Raw genomic sequence first — 19599 nt, forward strand, 5'->3', positions numbered from 1 at the left:
CCTGCCTGTTCTGCCTAATCGCCTTATTCCCCTCACCTGAGCTTCTCAGCCCTTTTTCTCCACCTGCGCTTCATTGCCTCGTCAGTCTAGCTTGTATTTAAGTCCTGGTTTTCAGTTCAGTCTTTGTTTGGTCCTTGATTTGGTTGGGTGATGTTCAGAAACTGTGTGCTTGGAATAAGGAGTGCTCTTTTTGAGTTACTGTTGTCTGCTAGTACTCATGACAGTAGTACTGTGTGCTTTTAACCACATTCAGGAGATTTTCTGCTGAATACTGTCATGAGATGTGGTCAAAAGTTGGAAAGTTGGATCTTGTTTGTTGGACTGATTTCCATGTCCTTTGGTACAGATATTTATGTCCACCTGAAGATGAATTGTAGCAACTCATCATGTCATAATTGTGCCCAATGCTTTGTTTTTATGACCAAATGCCAACAAAACTAAGGACATTTCCATTCAGCCCCAAATGTAATTTTATGTTTCTGACGTGTATATAAGAAAGCAACGAAAGTAGTTTGAATTGTGAAGAGTGAACAGTGAACACCTGCATTCACTTGGCTAATCACTGCTTAACCCTTTAAAACCTGAAGAAATTGGTTTGATTTCTTTCAAAAACATGGGGAGAAGCAACAAGCAACTTAACAAGACATGGCCCAAAAATGAGCAAACAAATAAGTAAAAAAAAAGTTACAAAATATTATCAGAAAATAAGCAATAAGAAAGTCAAAGACAAAATAACCTAAAAAGTGCTGATTTTATTCTTTTTAAAAAATATATATCATCACCTTTGACTTATTTCTTGTAATTTGTGGGGCATTTCTTGCCAAGCTTGTTATTGCCTTTTCTCCCATGTTTTTGAAACCCAGTTTTAAAGTTTTTGAAGAGCCAAATAGATGTTGAAAGGCACCTGAACTCAGCACAAGAAAACTGATGTCCATCCAGGTTTCAAATGGTTAAACTGGTTGGGTTGTTAGTTTTGTAAAGTTGCAGAAATTGTTGGACGCAGCTCCCACAATTCCAAGTCATAAAGGTGTCTTGGGAGGGGGTTGAAGCAAACTGACACCTCTAGTCTTGTTTTAAGTGCATGAGAATGACAAGCTGGTATTGGCAAAGTTAACAGTTTCACACTTTGAAAGGGCTGCAAAACATTCAAAGAGGATGATTCACTGCAAAAAAGGTTCAGAATAATGAGCCAGCCTTCATCCAAAACAATTAACCATAAAGGTGATGGGTTCACTCACACAATCTGGGCTTTTTGGAGGGCCACAAAGGAGCCTGAACCGGGCGGGGCCCCTCACAGCAGCGCCGCCATTCGCAGTTTAAAACAACAGCGTGTTCTGCAGCTCATTTGGACGGACAAACTCTGTCAGCCTACATAATACTTATTTGCCGGGCTGAATTGGTTGGCCCAGTGTCTCGAGCCCGGAGATAAGTGGAGAACTTTCCAGATGACTGGCGCAGGACAACCCCGACCCGTCATCCCACTGATTGCCACACACTCCTCTGCTGCCTTTTTGGCAGCAATTTCTCCAGGGGCCCCCATTCTGTCTTTGAGTTTGTCCCCATAATGGTGATGGGACACATGCCTTCTCCTCCATCAGACACACACACACACACACACACACACACACGCACACACACACACACACACACACACACACACACACAGTGTTAGTATGGCTCTGTGTTAAATGTAGTAAGTCCCAGTCGCCCCGTCCTGCCAGCTTTGTCTGCCCTCAGCTGTTCCGGCCCGGTGCCTGTATTGTGCTGCCGGGCTCATTACCAGAAGCACTGTGGCCCGAAACCTCCTCGCTAATAGGCCCAGGGAGAGACAGAGAGGAGTTATTTCTGCTGTGGCTTGTGTGTAGCAGTGTAATGTTTTGTTTTTCACCCTTTTGGCAGTGAGACTGTTAATGTTTAACGTTAACTGCTCTTGCTTCTCTGGCCAGCGATCAGCTGCCTGAAGAATTTGAAATTAGGTTCAGTGGAAAGGTTTACCTCGTCCCTGCGAGGCGCATCGACTTGAAAGCTCCTCTGTATGTATGAGTGTATATGGATGTGTGTGTTTCTGCATGCCTGAGCAGGGAACTGGAAAGAATGAGTGTCCAGTCAGTTGATGGGCTGTCTGGAGTGGGCCAGGCCACTTGGACAACAATGGGATGAAGTGCAGCTATTGTTTAAAGTTTACAGGGTGTGTACAGTAGTGCGGCTACAGGAGACGGATACAAAGAGAGGGGTGTAAAGAGGTGAGTCAGGAAAATGGTGAAATGTGAGGAGAGGGGAGGCTCGGAGGGGCAGAGAGAAAGAGGAGTGCATACTGTAAACAGAGAGACGTCAGGGCTGATCTTCATCAGCGGACAGATAGCGCTCTGACTGAACTGATATTGAGGACTTTAAGTGATTGTCTCAGAAGTCAGACAAAAGCCCTCGTACAGTCTCATTCAGGAGTTATGTAATTAGGTTTGAGGGTTTCTTTAATGATGAATTAGGCCATGAACCACACAGAAGTTCGTGAACTGCGAACTACTGCAGAGGTTGCAGTGGTCTAATGAGATTAAACAGCGGAGGGAAAAACCCTCTGAACCTGAAGCAAGTTCAAGCACACATTTGTTTTCCCCCGCTGATAGAAAACCTAAAAATAATTGACACAGAACTTATTTGACAAAAACAAAAATGTAAACACAATGTGTTTGTCATTAAGCACATCCAAAATTGATATCCAATGATTAAATAAACAAAACATATTCAAAAACTATAAAAAAGAGCACATATATTATTAAAGCCAATTCATATTGAGCATTTTTGATAATATATTGACAATATTGGTAAATATTTGGTCATAAAGACAATGTAAAGAAAAAGTATAAATACATTGGTATATATTCACCTATAACCTTTAAGTAAGTTTTTATGAAATTTAAAAGTTGTTTAAATTTTTAGGCTATTATATATTTAGTATATTTAATGTGTTACTAATAGGCCACATCATATGTACAATGTTATGAAATCTTTGTGTGTTGAGGAAGAGCTACATAATTTGACTATAGCTTTTCTACAAAGTGAGAATGTTTGTCCTCTATATTCATAGCATATTAACATGAAAACATGTGCTTATTAATAACATAATTTATGGTAAAATATATATTCACGTATACGTCTTTGGCAGTGTGAATACTGCTTTATATTATTTAAACAGAGTACATAAACAGTTTTGCGCTTGTTTTTCCTCCATAGCCTACATATTATTTCTCATCATTGTTTTTAGGTAACTAATTTGATTTATGTAAAAATAAATAAATAAATAAAACACCAAACTCATTCCTGATAAAAGGCCCACACGGCATTAGACTACTCACTGATAACACTACAATCGTTAAAATGTGTAAAACTGTCCGAGCGCGCGCCAAAACGTCTAGTTTCATGTACAGCATGTCTCGGTGACGGAGCGCGCGCGGCCTCTCCCTTTCCATCATCCTCGCGCCGTCCCACGCGGCGGCACCAGGTGGGCCGCGGCACCGCCGAACCGTGGCGTCGTTAACGCGCCGCAATTATGAGGCCGCAAAAGAGGGACGAAATAATTGCAAATAAAACTACATGATGCAGAAAATAAAAAAAGAAATTAAACAGATGCGCATGTTTTCGGGATCGTTGCTTTTGTCCTTTTAAAAATGCTGAAAGGTACAAAAAATATGCAACATTTCAGTTGGCTTTTAGCGTAAAGGCACGAGTCCATTAATAATAATAATCATAATAATAATAATAATGATAATTATGAGCACATATTTAAAATCAAATACTAAATATTAAAATAAATTCATTTCAGCTGCTGTATGAGATAAGTATTCCAGGCTACTGCTGTCACTTAATGCTGTGATCTCTACACCTTTACAAACTATTATTTACAGAACACATAATTTGTACATCATTATCTTAGAGTTTGTATAAAATCAAAGCCGTCCCTTAAAAAATAAGACAATAAAAACAACAGTAAATTTGTCATGCTTTAATTAAAATAATTCTTTAGAAATTCATTATTTACATCTGCAATAATATTAATAACAGTATAAGAAAAAATAGTCACAGTTCTCACCAAACATCAGAACATCAGCATGACAACAAACTAAATTATTTGAAGCAAAACAAATATATTTCAAGCCTTGTTGGTTTTTGTAGCCAAATCACCATCACCCCCCTCCCTCATCAGTCATTCTCTGAGAAAAATTGCATCACTTCCCCATAAGTAATTCACCATTTACAATATGTACATATTGCTAGACAAATGCATTAATTGTCTTTGAGGGGCATGTGAGGGCATCTTGTTGTAATTTTGATTTCATGTGTTTTCATGTGTCACCCTTTTTCACTATAGGAAAAGCTCTGAATTTACAGTGAAAAAAAAAGAAAAGAAAAGTTGATTTGCAAGCGGACACAGATCAAGAAAAGGAATCTATTGTGATGAAAAAGAATTGTAAACAAAAGCAGGCATAGTTCAGTATAAAGAAGTTGCATATCCATAAATCACCGGATCAGTGGTGTCCAGTTGCAGATGTGCGCAGAAAGAAAGTCTTTGGCCAAAACAGTGTTAAAGAGCTCTATTCTGAAAATATGCACCGTGATGTGAGACGTCAGGCTGAGTCTCTGGAAACAGGCCCTGCAGGGGAGGAGTTTTAGCAATGTGTAAACGTGCATGAGTCACCCTGGGCAACAGTATCAGTAATGGCAAATAAATAACATATGAGAAGGTGTTGTAAAATAAAAAAAAAATGTGTTGCTGGTTCATCAGCATCAAGTTCAGATCCAGTTTTTCATGCCTTGGTCCATGTGTCAGCTGATGCAAAGTTCTCCAGTCTTGGTTCAGTTGGAGTCACAGGTCCCATGGGGGACTAGAGGTGGTCGTAGGCGGCTGTGGACGGTGGAGCGGTGCGGGAGGCCGTGCTGTAATAATAGGGTGAACCTGCGGGGGGAGACACAGATGAAGGCCTTCAGAAGGTGTTGGTTGGTGGTGGATCAGACTTTCTTGATCCATCTTATCCGAGGTTTTACAGCAGATGGTTGAGCTTGCAGTCTGAGCTGTTTCGACTGTTTGTCCTGCGAGTGGATTCTTAAGTCTTAAACCCTCTCACGACTCTCAAAAATAATCAAAAAGATGGGAGAAATGCAGGACTTTCCTTTTCTTACTGGGTTGACTGGTGATGCAGTGGAGGAGAAATCCCCCAAAGCTTAGTGGAAATGACTCTAAGTTCCTCGGCTCACATACACCAGTCTGATGTCAGCTCACAGTCTACTTATCAGCGCAAACAGAGGGTATATATCATGTCTTTTTAAAATTTCCCTTAATTTTAAAACTCTGCTAATGACACAAAGTGGTGTAAGCTCATCGTGCAATCATTACCTCCGACTACAAGACATATTTTTTGCTGTCTGTCCCCAACATCAGGTGAAACTACTGACTGTCGTGATTCTATTTAAATTCCAGCTGTGATGAAATGTTTGCGAGTCATGGAGTCAGTAGAAGTGAGTTTTCTAAATTGTCAAGGGACTTTTATGGGTAAATTAATCAGTAATTTGTCTTTTATTGTGGAGATGGTGGTCAAAATCATCAACTTATAGTAATTTTATGAGACAATGTGCTGAATAAGGTTGCAGAATGTGGTGTATACACACTGCCAGTCCCCCCCAGTGAGACCTCACTCACCCAGTATGCTGGAGTTGGTGAACCTCCATGCTTCACTGTAGGAGGTGTAAGGCGAATGGCTGTAGCTCTGACCCGAGTAGTCTGTGCCTGCTGCGAGACAGAAAATAAACCAGAATCAAGCACCAGAGAAAACACGTCAAAACAACAAAGATTATTAAAAGGCAAAGATGTCGCTGAAAGCTCTGTGGTTGTTTGTGTGTGTGCCAGCGTCTGCTCGGGCTTAGCTCATAATTCACCAACAGTTAGTGCAGCCTGTAAACCATTAATCTGCGGTGCAGGTGGATGGCTGAGGGTAAAATCCCTCGGCCCAGTGGTGCATGCAGCTCTACGCCCTCTCTCCTCAGCACTCGGCCCCTCGCATCGCTCCTCCTCCTCCTCCTCTCTGCGTCCTACACTTCCTGCTTGAGCCTCTATGGCACTCCTCTTTCTTTCTTTTCTCTTTTTTAATATCTAATTGGTAATTATGTTGGCTGGAATGAATCCCTGCGCCCCCCTCCACCCACCTCCTCCTCCTCCTCCTCCTCCTCCCCCTCCTGTCCTAACCCCCCCCTTTCACTCAGTAATTGTGTATCAACGCTTCCTCACAGCGAGCCCACCAGAAAAATAATAAATCAGACCCTCTCATTTCGCGCTTCGGAGGGCAGACTTCAAATAAAAAAAGGCACATCACACACACACTCTCTCTCTAGTCGTATGCAGGCATCCTGACACACACACACCACAAAGACCTCCTCCTCTTCGCTCATACCCAGACTTTACACCCCCTCCGCCCACCCTGCATCTCCCTCCTGGGCCCCCTGGTTCCCATGGCGATGTGTGGTCAGAGGTGTCTGGGTGGGGGGTGTGGGCAGCAGGGTGGAACCCCCAGCCTGTTCCCTGTATACCCCCTGGGCCCACGTGCACCCGCACACACAACGCAGTTCACCACCCTGGCAAGACTACTCATTGACTCAGCCTGTCTTCTGTTAATCTACAAGCCTCCGTCTCTGCCTCTCCTCTAGACGTTATCCTCCTCCCTTCCCTTTCTTTCTACCTCTCTGACTCATCTGCGGCTTTTTATTTTTTAACCCTTGACTTTTTAATTTAACCTTTTGAAATGAGCAAGTTTACAAGGAATGATCTAAATGCAGCACAAGAAAAACGGATGTCCATCCAGGCTTCAAAGGGTTAAGGTTAACATCAAGCTTTAAAAAAACAACAACAAACAAAACAACTCTTACCTGCTACCATGCCTGTGATGGCGGATGAGGAGTACCCTGACTGGGCAGGGGAGGGGATGTGAGGCGGGTAGCCCGGCAGGGTGGAGCTCACCATGTCACGCCCTAAAAACACACATCAAAACACACAGCTTTACCATTAAGGTATTATTTTACTGGTTTTCATGCAACAAGATAATAATAAATTGTTGATCATGTAATTTATTTTGTTAAGGACGAACACCAAAAGGTTTCAGCCTCTCGGATGTGACTGTTTGTGGAATTTCTTTGTTTTCTGTGATGGTAAATTGAGTATTTTGGATTTCAAGAGTTCAGCAAACCTTTCATCACTTTAACCCTTTGAAACCTGATTAAATTGGCTAGATTTCTTTTAAAAACATGGGAAGTTGGCAATGACAAAAGGAGAAATTAGCAAGAAATTACTCAAAAGTACAAGAAAATTACCTGAAAATTAGTATAAAATGACCTGAAAAAGGTGTTTAAAAATTATTAAAATTTTGTGAAATAAATGTAAACATCTTATTATGATTTTCTTGATGATTCTTTTGTTCCCTAAACATTTTTCCTAGCTTTTTAAAAATAATTTTCTTAATACAATAACTTCATGCAATTCGTGGAACATTTCTCACAGAGTTGGTCATTGCCTTTTTCCCCATGTTTTTGAGGGAAAACACCAGGAATGATTTACTTCGGAATGAAAGGGTTAAATACCTGTGAAAGGGGGTCTGAAAGCAGCACAAGAAATAAGATGTTGCTCATGGTTTCAAAAGGTTAACTATTATCTGACAGTTCATGGACCAAACTATTAATCAAAACATTGATCAAATAAATAGCAGATAAATCAACAGGGGTTTCGTAGTGGGGGTAAAAGTGGGAGCAGGGCCCTCGAAAAGCCTGTAATGAAAAGTTTGGCTCAGTTTGCATATTTATTTATTTTTATTATATTATAAATTTGTTTTAGTAATAAGTGTTATAACTAAATCACAATTAGCTGAATAAATCAGTTCAAAGACTGAACTTTGTATAAAAGAAATAGTGGAAGCTCTCTGAGGCTCCTTTCAACCCTTAAAGGCGCAAAATGGTTTAGTCCACCTTGCAGCAGGATTTATCTCTAAACTTAGCTAGAGCCAAGTGAGTGACTGATTTTGCTGGCTTTCTTTACCTCCAAAAAGGAAATCAAGGTTCCAAAGAAAAGAAAGAACTCTAAAGAAAGAAAGAAAATATCACGAAACGGCCCAGTGAATCAATAACTCAAATAAACTTGGCCCTTGCGAGAAGCTGCACAGCACAAAAAACAAACACATAGTGTGAACATGAATGAGATGGATGCCTCCATTACCTGAGATGATAGACTGACTGCTGAACTGCCCGTACACTGGTGCATGATGGGAGAATGAGTTGAAGGCGTTGGGGAAATGGTTGGAGTTGCTGCAGCTGCCGCCGCCAACAGAAACGGGTTTCTGCAGCGCCTGCAGCTCCACAAATGCCAGGTTGGACGCTGCCATGTTTGGGGAGGGGCTCGTGCTGGTCACTTCTGGGGACATTTCCTGTTTTAGACAGAGCGGCAGGGGCTGTAGCGGCTCTGAGGTGGTGACAGCCGGCGTGCAGGCAGGTGAGAAAATGGAAATGGTGAAAATGAGCGGAAACTTAGACCAAAAGAAAACTGAGTGAAATGTCAAAAACAAACAAAGAGTGAGTGGCTGGAGGACTTTGGTTCACTGTTGTGCAACTAAAAGATGCTGATGGTGACAGTCAGCATGTCGAGGGCTTCAGCTTAGGTCAAAGGTCATCATCTAATATTAAGAGTCTCACCAGTCACCATGGTGTAGCTCTGGTGCGCCGTCAGATTCCGTCCAATGGCGGAGCTGGATGTTGAGAGGCTGGTCTTGGCCTCGTCTAGGCTGCCATTGATGAGGGACAGCGGGTACAAAGTCTGGGGACGGTGGACAGGGATTAGCTATTAGTGTAAAGTGTGCTTATGTACAGTAAGAGAAGGAGCAAGCATGCATCTCAACGCGTAAAAAAAACAAAGACAGAATTTTATTTATTTCATTTTATGGCTCCAAATTATGAAGAAAGAAATCTGAAACTAAAATAAAATAAGAAAAGTATGTCTGCAAACAGTGTTCAAATACATTGTCTTGTTTTTACCTGCTCTGTCTTGCTGCTGGAGGCAGAGCTGAATGAGTCAGGGGGATAGTGGTGGCGATCGAACCCACAGTCCAGATGTTGCGTGGCTGCAGAGAAGTGATCCACTCTCATCTGTTTCCTCGGGACGCCTCCGCTGCCCTGAGAGTCCACGCTGTGCCGACAACTCTCCTGATCACCTGAGAGACACCGAGGAGGACAGAGAAGAAGAGGAGGAAGATGACAGAGAGTTTGCATGTTTACATGTGATGTGAATAGTGTATTTGTACACACTAATTTTGTTTTTTTGACGTTTTCTTTCCCCCCAAATTCCTTGGGCAAAATAAATTTAAAAAAAAATACATAAAATTCTGTGCTCAAAACATGAACTATTTAAGTGTCAAAATGCTCAAATGAGTCTCAACTATTTAACTGTAAGAGGACAATATAGAAGAAAGGGTGTCATGAGGTCAGTGCCGAAATTAGCATTATTGTTGTTTTTAAACTGCATTAAGCCGTTTATTTATTTATTTTTACTTAAGGGGGGGAAGGGGGCACTTCAGGGTATTGCCCTAGGAAGGGCCGCCACTGCATGAGGTTTATGTTTATGCATGAACAAATTACATATGTGTTGCTTTTGTTCTTGCAACACAAAACTCAAATTGCCCTTAAAGGGATTAAGCTTTTTGAATTCTGCTGAACTAAATTCTTATTAAACACTTGATTGCTCTTTGTTTGATGCCTCCTTGCTTGCTTCCCCTTGTGACGGAGAAACATTTTCTCAATAAAATTCAGGTTAAATTAAGGTCAAAAAAGTTTCAGCTTTTCAGGACTTCAGGCACGATGGTAACATACAACAGATCTAGTCAGACACTAAACATTGAGAAAAGTTGCTGAATGTAAAGCAACACCCTCCTCTTCCTTTCAAACTGATACACGTCTGATGCCACAGTCAAACAAGACAATGTGGTGTCTCTCATTTGATCTAATTCTTACTGTCATCGTGACTCCTCTTGCCCTCGGCGCTGGGCTGGGGGATACCCAACAAGCCACTGATGGAGTAGGTGGAGCCAAGAGAGTCTGACTGTGGAGACTCTGGAGGGGTGACCGCCGAACTCGGGACTGAGGGAGACAATAACAAAGACAGACAGATTTCAGACAAACAGAAATGATACTCTCACTAGTGCTGTTGCCACAAGGTCACAAGCTTAATCCTACACGACAAGCAGTGCACTCTAACCTTAATCCTTCACCATGATAATGCTCTGTGATACGGGTGGTGATACAGCCTCCATTGACTTACTTAAGGTTTGTCCTGGACTCAGGCCTTTTCCATCCAGAGGCAGGTTGAACGGCTGCTGGACCTTCGTCCGAATTATTCTGAAATAAACAGAAGAAACACAACAGACTGAGCAAATGTCACATTTAACTCTCTCTGCACTGCAAAATCTGGTAAATTGATCTTACTTAAAATAACACTGGTTAAGTAAATATGACTTTTAATCCTAATTTCTATGTAATTTACATCTAATTGTTAAGTTTACTTAAAATCTAGCTGCATTTACTTAATTTTGTGAAGTTGTTGCAACTTAAAAATGACAAGTGAAATTAACTTGTTCTTTCTAAGCATTAGCAACTTGAGTAAACCAAGTTAGTCTGGTTGAACTTGATCATAAAAAAGATTTTGCCAATGACGAAGTTAGGAGATCTGCGAGTTCTGTTTTGTGAACATGTTTCAAGAAAATACAAACATGACTGAATATTTTGCAACCAGCAGATTACAGAAATATAGCACAATAAAAGTGGTCTACTGACGTTACTAAGACATAGAAAAAGTATTTAAATTAAACTTGCCCTTTCTAATTTGCAACAACTTCACAAAATCAAGTAAATATAAATACATTTTAAGAAACTTAACAATTAGATAGAAAGTAAACACAAATTAAGACTCATATTAAAGTTTTTTTTAAGGCAGTTGGTTTCTTCATTTTTCTTTGAGTATTATCAACTTGTCAGATTTTTCAGTGTGTAAATACAGTTTGTGTGGGTATCATGGTCACATATCAATGGTAAAATTCAGGAATAAGAAATGCAGCCTTAAATTCATGAAACATCTTAAGTAGATCTTCCTCATCCATCTTTTTTTTCCGACATCTAATAAGCCAGATAAACCCACATGCTGCTGGGCCACAGTGGCACAGATGTACCTCTAACATGATTTCATTCATAATTCAGTTTGTCACCTGTTAATGGAGCTCACGCTGGGCACCGTGTCGCTGTCACACACTCCCTCTGCCAGCAGTCTGTCCCTGATTTCCCAGGCGAACATAGTGGGATTCTGCCTCTTATACTCTGCGATTTTATCCACAACCTTCGGGGTGGCCACCTTGGGTTTGGAGCCCCCAATCACGCCAGGCTTAATGCTGCCTGTCTCGTAGTAACTAGAGCAAATATGGAAGAAAAGGACTTTTAATTTTTGAATAAAGCAAGTCAAGGTTTTCAGTAATTACTTTAGATTTGCCTGCCAAACGAACACCAGTGCTCTTGATGAGTAAACAGACTTTCAAAAGTCAAAGATCAGGCTGATTAACAGGAAGTTGGGTAAGGTGTTCACTCACCGTCCCAGTATTTTGCTGACGCAGCCGTGGCTGACTCGGAGCTGCCGGGAGATGTCACAGGGCCGAACCCCTTGGTGGGCCATGTCCACAATGCGTTGCCGGATCACCTCCGGAAGTGGACGTCCATTAACAAACATTCCACCTAGTTGGTTAAGACCCCCATGACCTGGGGGAGGAGGGGGGATGAACAACCATAAATGTCATGGAACTTGAGATCTGAGACACGCTGGCGTCACCGCACTACAATGATTAAAAAGTCATACATAAATGGAAAAACACACACACTTTTTGGGACACTGATAACCAGAATGAGGGCAGAAATATTTTAGTTTCATAACTAAAACAAAGACCCCAATATAGATCCCTAAAAGCGTCCGTAGAGGCACAGAGTTTCTGTGTGTGTTAAAAAGCATGTTTGAGTCATCAACTTATTTATTATAAGTAATAATGAAAACGCAGCTGTCAAAAAAACATAAAAGAGAGAAAAAAGCTTAGAAAATCACAGTTTTACTTGTTATAGCCTCAGGGATTTTAATCAAAAACAGCAAAGTAACAAAAATATACAGACAGAAGAAATATATTTCATTTCCCAAACAAATGTTATGTTTTTTAAAATGACCTGCAACATTTATCATTCATCCTTTTTCACAGGCTGATGATAAGATGCGTCATTTGTGTGATAAATAACTGTAGCACTGCCGGCGTTGTCAGGAGCGTAATGAAGTTTTACTTATAAAAAAGTCGAGGACACAGGAGAAAATAAAGGCAGTCAGGAGAAACAAACCTTGAGGAAGATTGTGACATTCAGAGCTGATTTATTTAGATTTATTTAAAAAAGAGAGGTTTAAGGGAAATTATCCAATAAAGCTGAATCTAGTTAAAGTTTTGACACGTGTTTTCATTTACCCAGCAGCAAAGCTACTTTTAAACTGATGAATATTTGATTACTTACAAAGCTAATCACTGCATTATAAATAACACCTTCAGGCTAATTCTCACAATTCTCTTTACTTGTTTTTGCCACTAATTTGTCGTGAGGGCTTTAACATTGGGGCTTCAGTGAAGGTGACTGCTGTTATTTTGTGCTTGAAATGATCAAGAAATATGTCATTTAGTATAGAAAACAGGCAATATGGTGATTCTCCCTCAAGCTCATATAAGTGTAATCACTCCTCATTTTTTCTGTCATGTTTTTTTTTCCAGCATGTCATACACTGTACACACACTCCAGTTATTGTTGAATAGAGCAAGCAAATTTGGATTTAGTTGAACAACCTACAGTGTTTTGTTTATTTGACTTAAAAATGACAACAGGCAATATCATTGTTGCTTACATGTAAAATAACTAAGTTAAAACACATTATTTTGTTTGGGTTTACAATCTGGGTAACACATTTATTTTGGGTCTAGAGTAATCCTAACTTTCTCGCTACAGTATTGTGTTTAACTAAAATTTTTGAGTTGAGTGTGTGAGTTGGGATTTACAGTTATACTGCATCTTTTATTATTATTAATACTACTGCTACTACTACATTAAAAAATGTACAGCAGAACATATATACATAGACATTTTTTTAAATATATCTAGACCTAGGCCTCTATGTGAATTTAACAGTATGAGAAGTTACATTATATGTTATAAGTTACATTAGAATTACATTTTAATGCACCCTAATGATTTATGATTTATAATGTCATGTCGTTTTGAGACTATGCATTTGCACACATGCTGAAAAATATCGTGTGATCAATAGCCTGCCATTATATTTGATTGTCATAAATATCAAATACATTGCATGTGTATTAAGTACATTAACTAAATAAACCCCTTCGATCTGTTAAAGCTTTCTCCTTCAATTAAAGAACAACCTCCAGCAGCCTAAAAAAAACACAGTTTTTCCCGGTAAACAGCAGCAGACAAAGCGCTCGCTGCGTCCAGCAGCAGCCTCCGCTATCTTCTCTATAGACTGCACGGTGGTGACTCTGCAAGAACACCATTGCTTTTAATTTAACCCATTGAGACGCTTCTTTTTTCCTCAGCCTTTTCCCAGCTTTCATTTCCACATCAAACAGCGGCCGGACGAGGCCGAGGGAGGGAAGAGAGGAGGGAGAGAGGGAGAGGAGAGGAGGGAGGGGAGCCTCTATTAACGCTGCCAGCGGAGTGTGGAAAAAAATCTCCCCGCCAAGCTTCATCAACCTGCAGGATATTAAAGCCGAGCAGACCCGGGGGGCGGTGAGCACGCGCACGATGCACGCGCATGGTGCACAGACTCCGCGCGCACAACAAAAAAGCCCAAAGTGTGAATTCATTACAAGACAACTGATAGATAGATAGATAGATAGATAGATAGATAGATAGATAGACCCAGCTGAAGTGTCTCTGACCAGCAGGGGAGGATTGCACTAAATTTATATTTGACAGCTTTAAGTGCCAACCAATTAACTTCCTCAATATCCTGCACAACGACCACTGCAAAACAACAATTCACTCCTTCAAATGTTACAGTGAGCAGACAAGAGCCCTCTCTGCCACTGTGAGCCTATATTTTGTTTTCAATTTCAATGTTTCCACAAATTCCAAATATGTCAGGCCAAATTTTAGGGACTGTACTTTATTTATCAGAGCATGGGGTGGCTGGGGTGTCACTTCATGTGACTTGTATCATGACCTTCCCTACAGCAACAAATATTTTTTCCTTAAGTCTCCCTGAGTGACTGGAGGAAAATGCATGACCCTCCCTTCACCATAAATAGCCACATTTCACTGTTTCTGGCTACGATAAAGCATGCCATTGTGGAGTTTTTGTTGTTGTTTTTTTTTTTTTTTTTAAAGAAAACATCCTTTAAAATCCACTTGCAGGTTTTGGGATTCAGCAGATTTTTAAAAATAAATACAAAATACATTGTTTCAACTTGAACGTCCCTCCTTCTTACAAAAGAGCTCCCTCCCCAGTGCTTACATACTTATCTGGAGTGTCTCCCCTGTTTTGCAACTCCCCCTCCCCTCTCATAAATAAGGAACAGTCCCTTTTAAATATGTGTATAAAATGACTTACATGTAATATGCGGGTATTTCAGGGGGACACACTTTGTCATCATTTATAATGTAGATTTGTTTGGCCGAATAAGAATATGAAAGTGAAAGAGGATTTTTATTTTGACCACATTTCCACCTTAAATTGATGCAAAAAGGAACAAGCTGATGCATAAAAATCCACCAAAACACAGGAAGTGATGGTAAGCAACATTTAAAAAGCTGAAACAAGCTGATACTCAGTAACTTTAGGCCCTGCTATTTATTAATTTTTAACAGTCAGCATTTAAGACATGGTTTGTGACACATGATAATGTAGTTGTTAGCATATGATGACATTTTGTGCGAGTATTTATTAATGTACAGTATTTGTCAACAATTATAACTTCTCCTATTAATACTTATTTTACTAAATTGTCATTTATTATCTGTTTATACAGTAGCCTCCACTTATGGACATCCACAGTTTATAAATCTTCTAAATAAGGAAATTATTTCTTTCCAAACTTCAAGCTACATTAGTGGAAATAAAAGAGAAAAAGACTGTTATGGGGATATTGATGTAAAGATAAATCACAGTTCTTATGTCAGGGAAATCTAAATGTGTTGAGCTAAACTGTTCACACGAGTCTGTTTGAGAGTCCAGCTTGCGTTGTGTATTTACCTCTTCCAGTGTGGTTGGACATATCCCTGAGTTTCTGGTCCTTGCTCCACCAGCTGAACGAGATGGTCGGCTCCACGCTGTCCCACTTAAAGTGTTTCTACTCCCCGTCCTGCCTTGTCTGGCATGAGTGTGCTGCTGAGCGCACTGTCGAGCACACGCTGCAGGAGGACAGTGGTTTATCAGACTGACTCTTTGGTCATATGTGAAGCCTCTAAACACTCAGCTGGTGGCACTCTGTGTGTGTCTACAGGGAAAAACAGCTGAATATTGTCTTCACATCACCTGTACCTGTCTGTGTTTCTCTTTCAGAGTCCACAAAAGAGGCCTTTGTATCTGTATTTGTATGAAAATACTATGATTTGATAATGAGTATTTGTAAAACATAAAAGATCTTCTTCCCCTTCGGCCAACCCAGATGGCTGCTCCTGTTATACATAAAATTTCCCTTCATTAACCGCTTTGTAATCAGGATTGACTGCTCTCATTAATCTCCTTATAATTATTAGAGCCAAGGAGTGCATTTTATTTTGGGCTTTGATCGTAAAAATAGAGGAAAACTGTGAAGAAATAAGAGCAATATATGTATTGTGGTGTAAAGTAGATTCTCTGTGTGTGGAAAAAGAAAAGTTTGAGGAGAGAGAATCCTTCTTCAGAACCGTGTTTAAATTTCTGATTATTTTTCATTAAAAAAATAAGTAAATTAATCAAAATTTACCCGAATCAAAACACTACAAGTGAGAAGAATTTCATGAAAACACCTTTAAACATCTCAATTTCTGATTCGCTGAACAGCAATTATATTTAAAACCAATAAGAAACAACGCTGATAGAGTTCAGAGATGTGGCAAATTATTATTAACCCAACTCTTAACTAAAAGATGCTAAATGTGTATTACATGTGGTGGCTGGCAGTGGTTATTGCCCATATGTGAGCCTTGTTTACAGGCTCCATCTGCTCAGCTGCTCTCCACTCTGTTGGATCAACTTCCAGCTCCACAAGCAAAACCTTATGAGATATTTTACATGAAATAAGCAGCTTTGTTCATCCACCGACTCAGATCTGCTGCTAATTTACATAAACTACTATTGGATTTGGCTTTAAAAAGTGGAATCACACAGATGCAAAAATGATTGAAGCCACTGATACTGTTACTGTTTTAATGCCATTTAAGTGTGTCAGGGTGTTGTCATGTCCTGCTGGGCGGACACTTTAAAATTAACCAAATAATTAGCAGACTGTCACACACTGTTACATACCTGTTACATGTGATGATTGACAATCACTTAAGTCAAAGTTAGTTTGCTTGGGAGCTAAAAAACATTCACTGTGCATTGCCAGGTTCATTTTTTTTTTTTTTTTTTATCTTTCGATGTTCATTTAATTGACACCAACAAATTTGTCTGAAAGTAAATTTGAGAATTTAGGCTTACTGTGTAATGACCATATGAGTGTGTAAGTGTTTTTTTAAGCATGAGCATTTGCAAGTTGTGAGTTTGAAGAAAAGCTAAAAAAAAAAATGTCTTTTTTCCTTCTCAAAATGTATTTACAAAAGACAAAAACCCCATTTATCTTATTTAAAAAGTACACATTATTTAAAAAGTGAGGTAGGGCCTATGTAATGATTTTATTTCCTAATTGGCTGAAACAAAAATGTCACAAAATAATAAGATTAATATAACACAGCAACAGCAAAATAGAAAATATCAGTAATTAAGAAATAATTATGAAATTATGGTTTATGAGGCAAAAAAGGGGATTGAAAACAAAGTAACGTTTCACATTCCCATGACTTTTAAGTGTAACTGTGGTTTTTGATGTGCAAATATATTATAATGTTAATACTTTAACAATTATTTTGACTGTTATTTACGGTTATTAATTGCTCCTGTTGATATTAATGAGAAGTGTTATTTAGCCTGACGTAACAATTTGATAAATGACCTCATGCAGGAATTGGAGACATTTTTTAAAATTACATTCAACAGTTAACATCTCATGTCCGTCATTTTATCTTTTTCCTTTTACCTTTCTGTCCTCAAAAGTCTTTTTTATTTTCATTTTTAATTGTGTGTGTATGTGTGTGTGTGTGTTTTCAACATGACAGCTTCTGTTTTATTTTAAACGAGGCGTTGTATCAGTCATGTCGATAACGGTTTATCTTCTCGCAGTTTCAGTAAAAGAACATTACAATATCTTTTTTCCCGTCCTTTTATAATGAGGCTATTTTAAAGAGGGTTTAATTTATTTATTTATTTTTTGTAATTTGCATGTAACAGATAAGAGGCAACAATACATCCAAACTACAGCGTAAAGCCTGTAATTTGGGCCCAAAGTTAATTTTAAAACCATACCTGCAGCCAAATGGGACACAAGCTGCAATTCAGTCTTGCAAATCAACCTCAGTTTTCAGTTCTTTTTGTGCAATGACGACTTAACCTGTATAATTCTCACTATTCTTAAAAAAAAAAAACTTTCCGCTCACCTGCTCCTGAGTGACATCGTCACACCTTCATCACAATAAACTGCTCTCATTATGAAGCCTCATTTTAGCAAAAACGCAAAGCGACACTGAGCCTGGCTGTCTCGTGCGTCTTGCAGAGTGTTTTTGGCTAATTGAATCCTCCTCTGCTCCGTTATATCTTGCTGTGTTTCAGGACTGCGGATCGAAACAGTCGCTCACACATAACACAACATATTGAGAAACTGAAATGAGGACTTACCTTTCAATGACGCAGCTGCAAATAAAAACGTCCCCCTGCAGGTGTTGTGATATTATCCAAAATGCTGAAGACTCTGGAGGTGTAATAACACGGTGTGTGTGTCCGGGCTGTGTCGGAGGAGGCTGGGCTGCTGTTGTGTTGTGTTGTGTGTGCGCTGCTAACACTCAGGTTTTATCCAACCGGGGCTGCGCACAGGACGGAGCCCTGCAGCCATTGGAGGAGGAGGAGGGAGAGGAAAAAGGAGGTGTGGTTTTATGAAAAAGAGAGGAGCAACCCCCCTCTACTGAAGGAAAAAAAAGGATGACTGACCCTGTGTTTTGATGGCATTACACCCACTGAGCGACTGTACGGAAACACTTGTCAGGGAGACGGCTTGTTTCCATTCACCTCCAGCAACAGCGCCGCTTTAATTAGACGGTGACACCGGTCCGGTCCGAGCGCCGCTTTCACACACAATTTAGTGCCTGATTTTCTGCGATCAGTCACAGTTTTCCTCTGACAGGTACACCACACCTGACCCGAGTTCACATCAGCGGGTTAAACAGGAAATGTGACTCACTGACACTAGATATGTTTCAAAACTGTTTTATTGAACAGTTATTATAGGGTACTATTATGAATAAGAAAAAAAAGCAGAGGTAGAAAATTGTAAACGCAAATTGACTTCCGGTCATTCACAGATATATAATTATAAGACATTAATGGAATTCTTATCGCCAAATAATTGTTGTTTCCAAGCCCAGATGGTGAGTTATAGCCTTTTATTAAAATAAATGTTACTAACTCCTTATTTCAAGTGTGCATCGAAAAAGAAAATAATGGAAAATAATGGAGGTGATAATTTATTATTCTCTTTTAGTCAGATCAGTTCAAAAATCTGAAATCATGACTTCAATGATAAATTATTGAGCACTATTTTGTGCAAGTAGAAGAAAGTATAAGTGGAAAAGTCCAGAGGCAGATTTCTGTCCAAACCATTGACCTTCAGTCATTCACAGATAAATATTTTTGATTCGTGTTTCCAAGCTCAGACACTGAATAAGGTTTTTTTTTTAATTAAAGGAGACAATTTCCTAATAAATCTCATTATCTCATGCATACATTTATCCTGAAAAAGAATGGAGGTAAATGGTGTTTTTTTTCTTTAGGTCAAATCTGTTAAAACATATGAAATCATGACGTCAATAACAAATTACTGGCAACTATTTCAGTAGAAGAAAGCAGTTAAAAAGTGAAAAAGTGTAAAAACAGATTTCTGTCCAAACCATTGACCTTCAGTCATTCAGAGACACATGATTCTGTAAGACATTACTAGATTAGTTTTTCCATATAATTGTTTCCAAGCTCAGACAGGTATCTCTCCTGTACATTTCTATTTCATGTATGCTTTTGTCCTGTAAAAGACTAGCAAAAAATGTTAAATAAGTTAAAACATCTGAAATCATTAACTTAATAACAAATCAGCTGATTCTGCCAGACAGACATCTTTTTTTGTTGTCAAATTTAGAATAAATAATATTTCAATT

General features: G+C 39.4%; 1 protein-coding gene across 1 annotated transcript; it reads right to left on the minus strand.

Moving 5' to 3' along the window:
* Window positions 1–4011: 4011 nt before the first annotated feature.
* Window positions 4012–18189, minus strand: pax8 (paired box 8). Its single transcript, XM_042509828.1, has 12 exons — window positions 18074–18189; window positions 15353–15510; window positions 11655–11820; window positions 11280–11477; window positions 10340–10416; window positions 10033–10158; window positions 9061–9236; window positions 8722–8842; window positions 8249–8491; window positions 6913–7014; window positions 5693–5782; window positions 4012–4951 (listed from the first exon to the last, which is right to left on the minus strand). The coding sequence occupies exons 2-12, from the start codon at window positions 15372–15374 to the stop codon at window positions 4881–4883; spliced, it is 1392 nt and encodes a 463-aa protein (XP_042365762.1). The 5' UTR covers window positions 15375–15510; window positions 18074–18189; the 3' UTR covers window positions 4012–4880.
* Window positions 18190–19599: the final 1410 nt, after the last annotated feature.

Source organism: Plectropomus leopardus, chromosome 20, assembly GCF_008729295.1.
Source record: "Plectropomus leopardus isolate mb chromosome 20, YSFRI_Pleo_2.0, whole genome shotgun sequence".
Taxonomy (NCBI): domain Eukaryota; kingdom Metazoa; phylum Chordata; class Actinopteri; order Perciformes; family Serranidae; genus Plectropomus; species Plectropomus leopardus.

Excerpts from the sequence above, each read along its gene's own strand:
- pax8 (XM_042509828.1), bottom strand. The coding sequence starts at position 15,374 with ATGTCCAACCACACTGGAAGAG. Across the intron at positions 11,478-11,654 it reads GTCAGCAAAATACTGGGACG|TTACTACGAGACAGGCAGCA; the intron begins GTGAGTGAACAC and ends TATTTGCTCTAG. Across the intron at positions 10,159-10,339 it reads GAGTCCAGGACAAACCTTAA|TCCCGAGTTCGGCGGTCACC; the intron begins GTAAGTCAATGG and ends TGTCTCCCTCAG.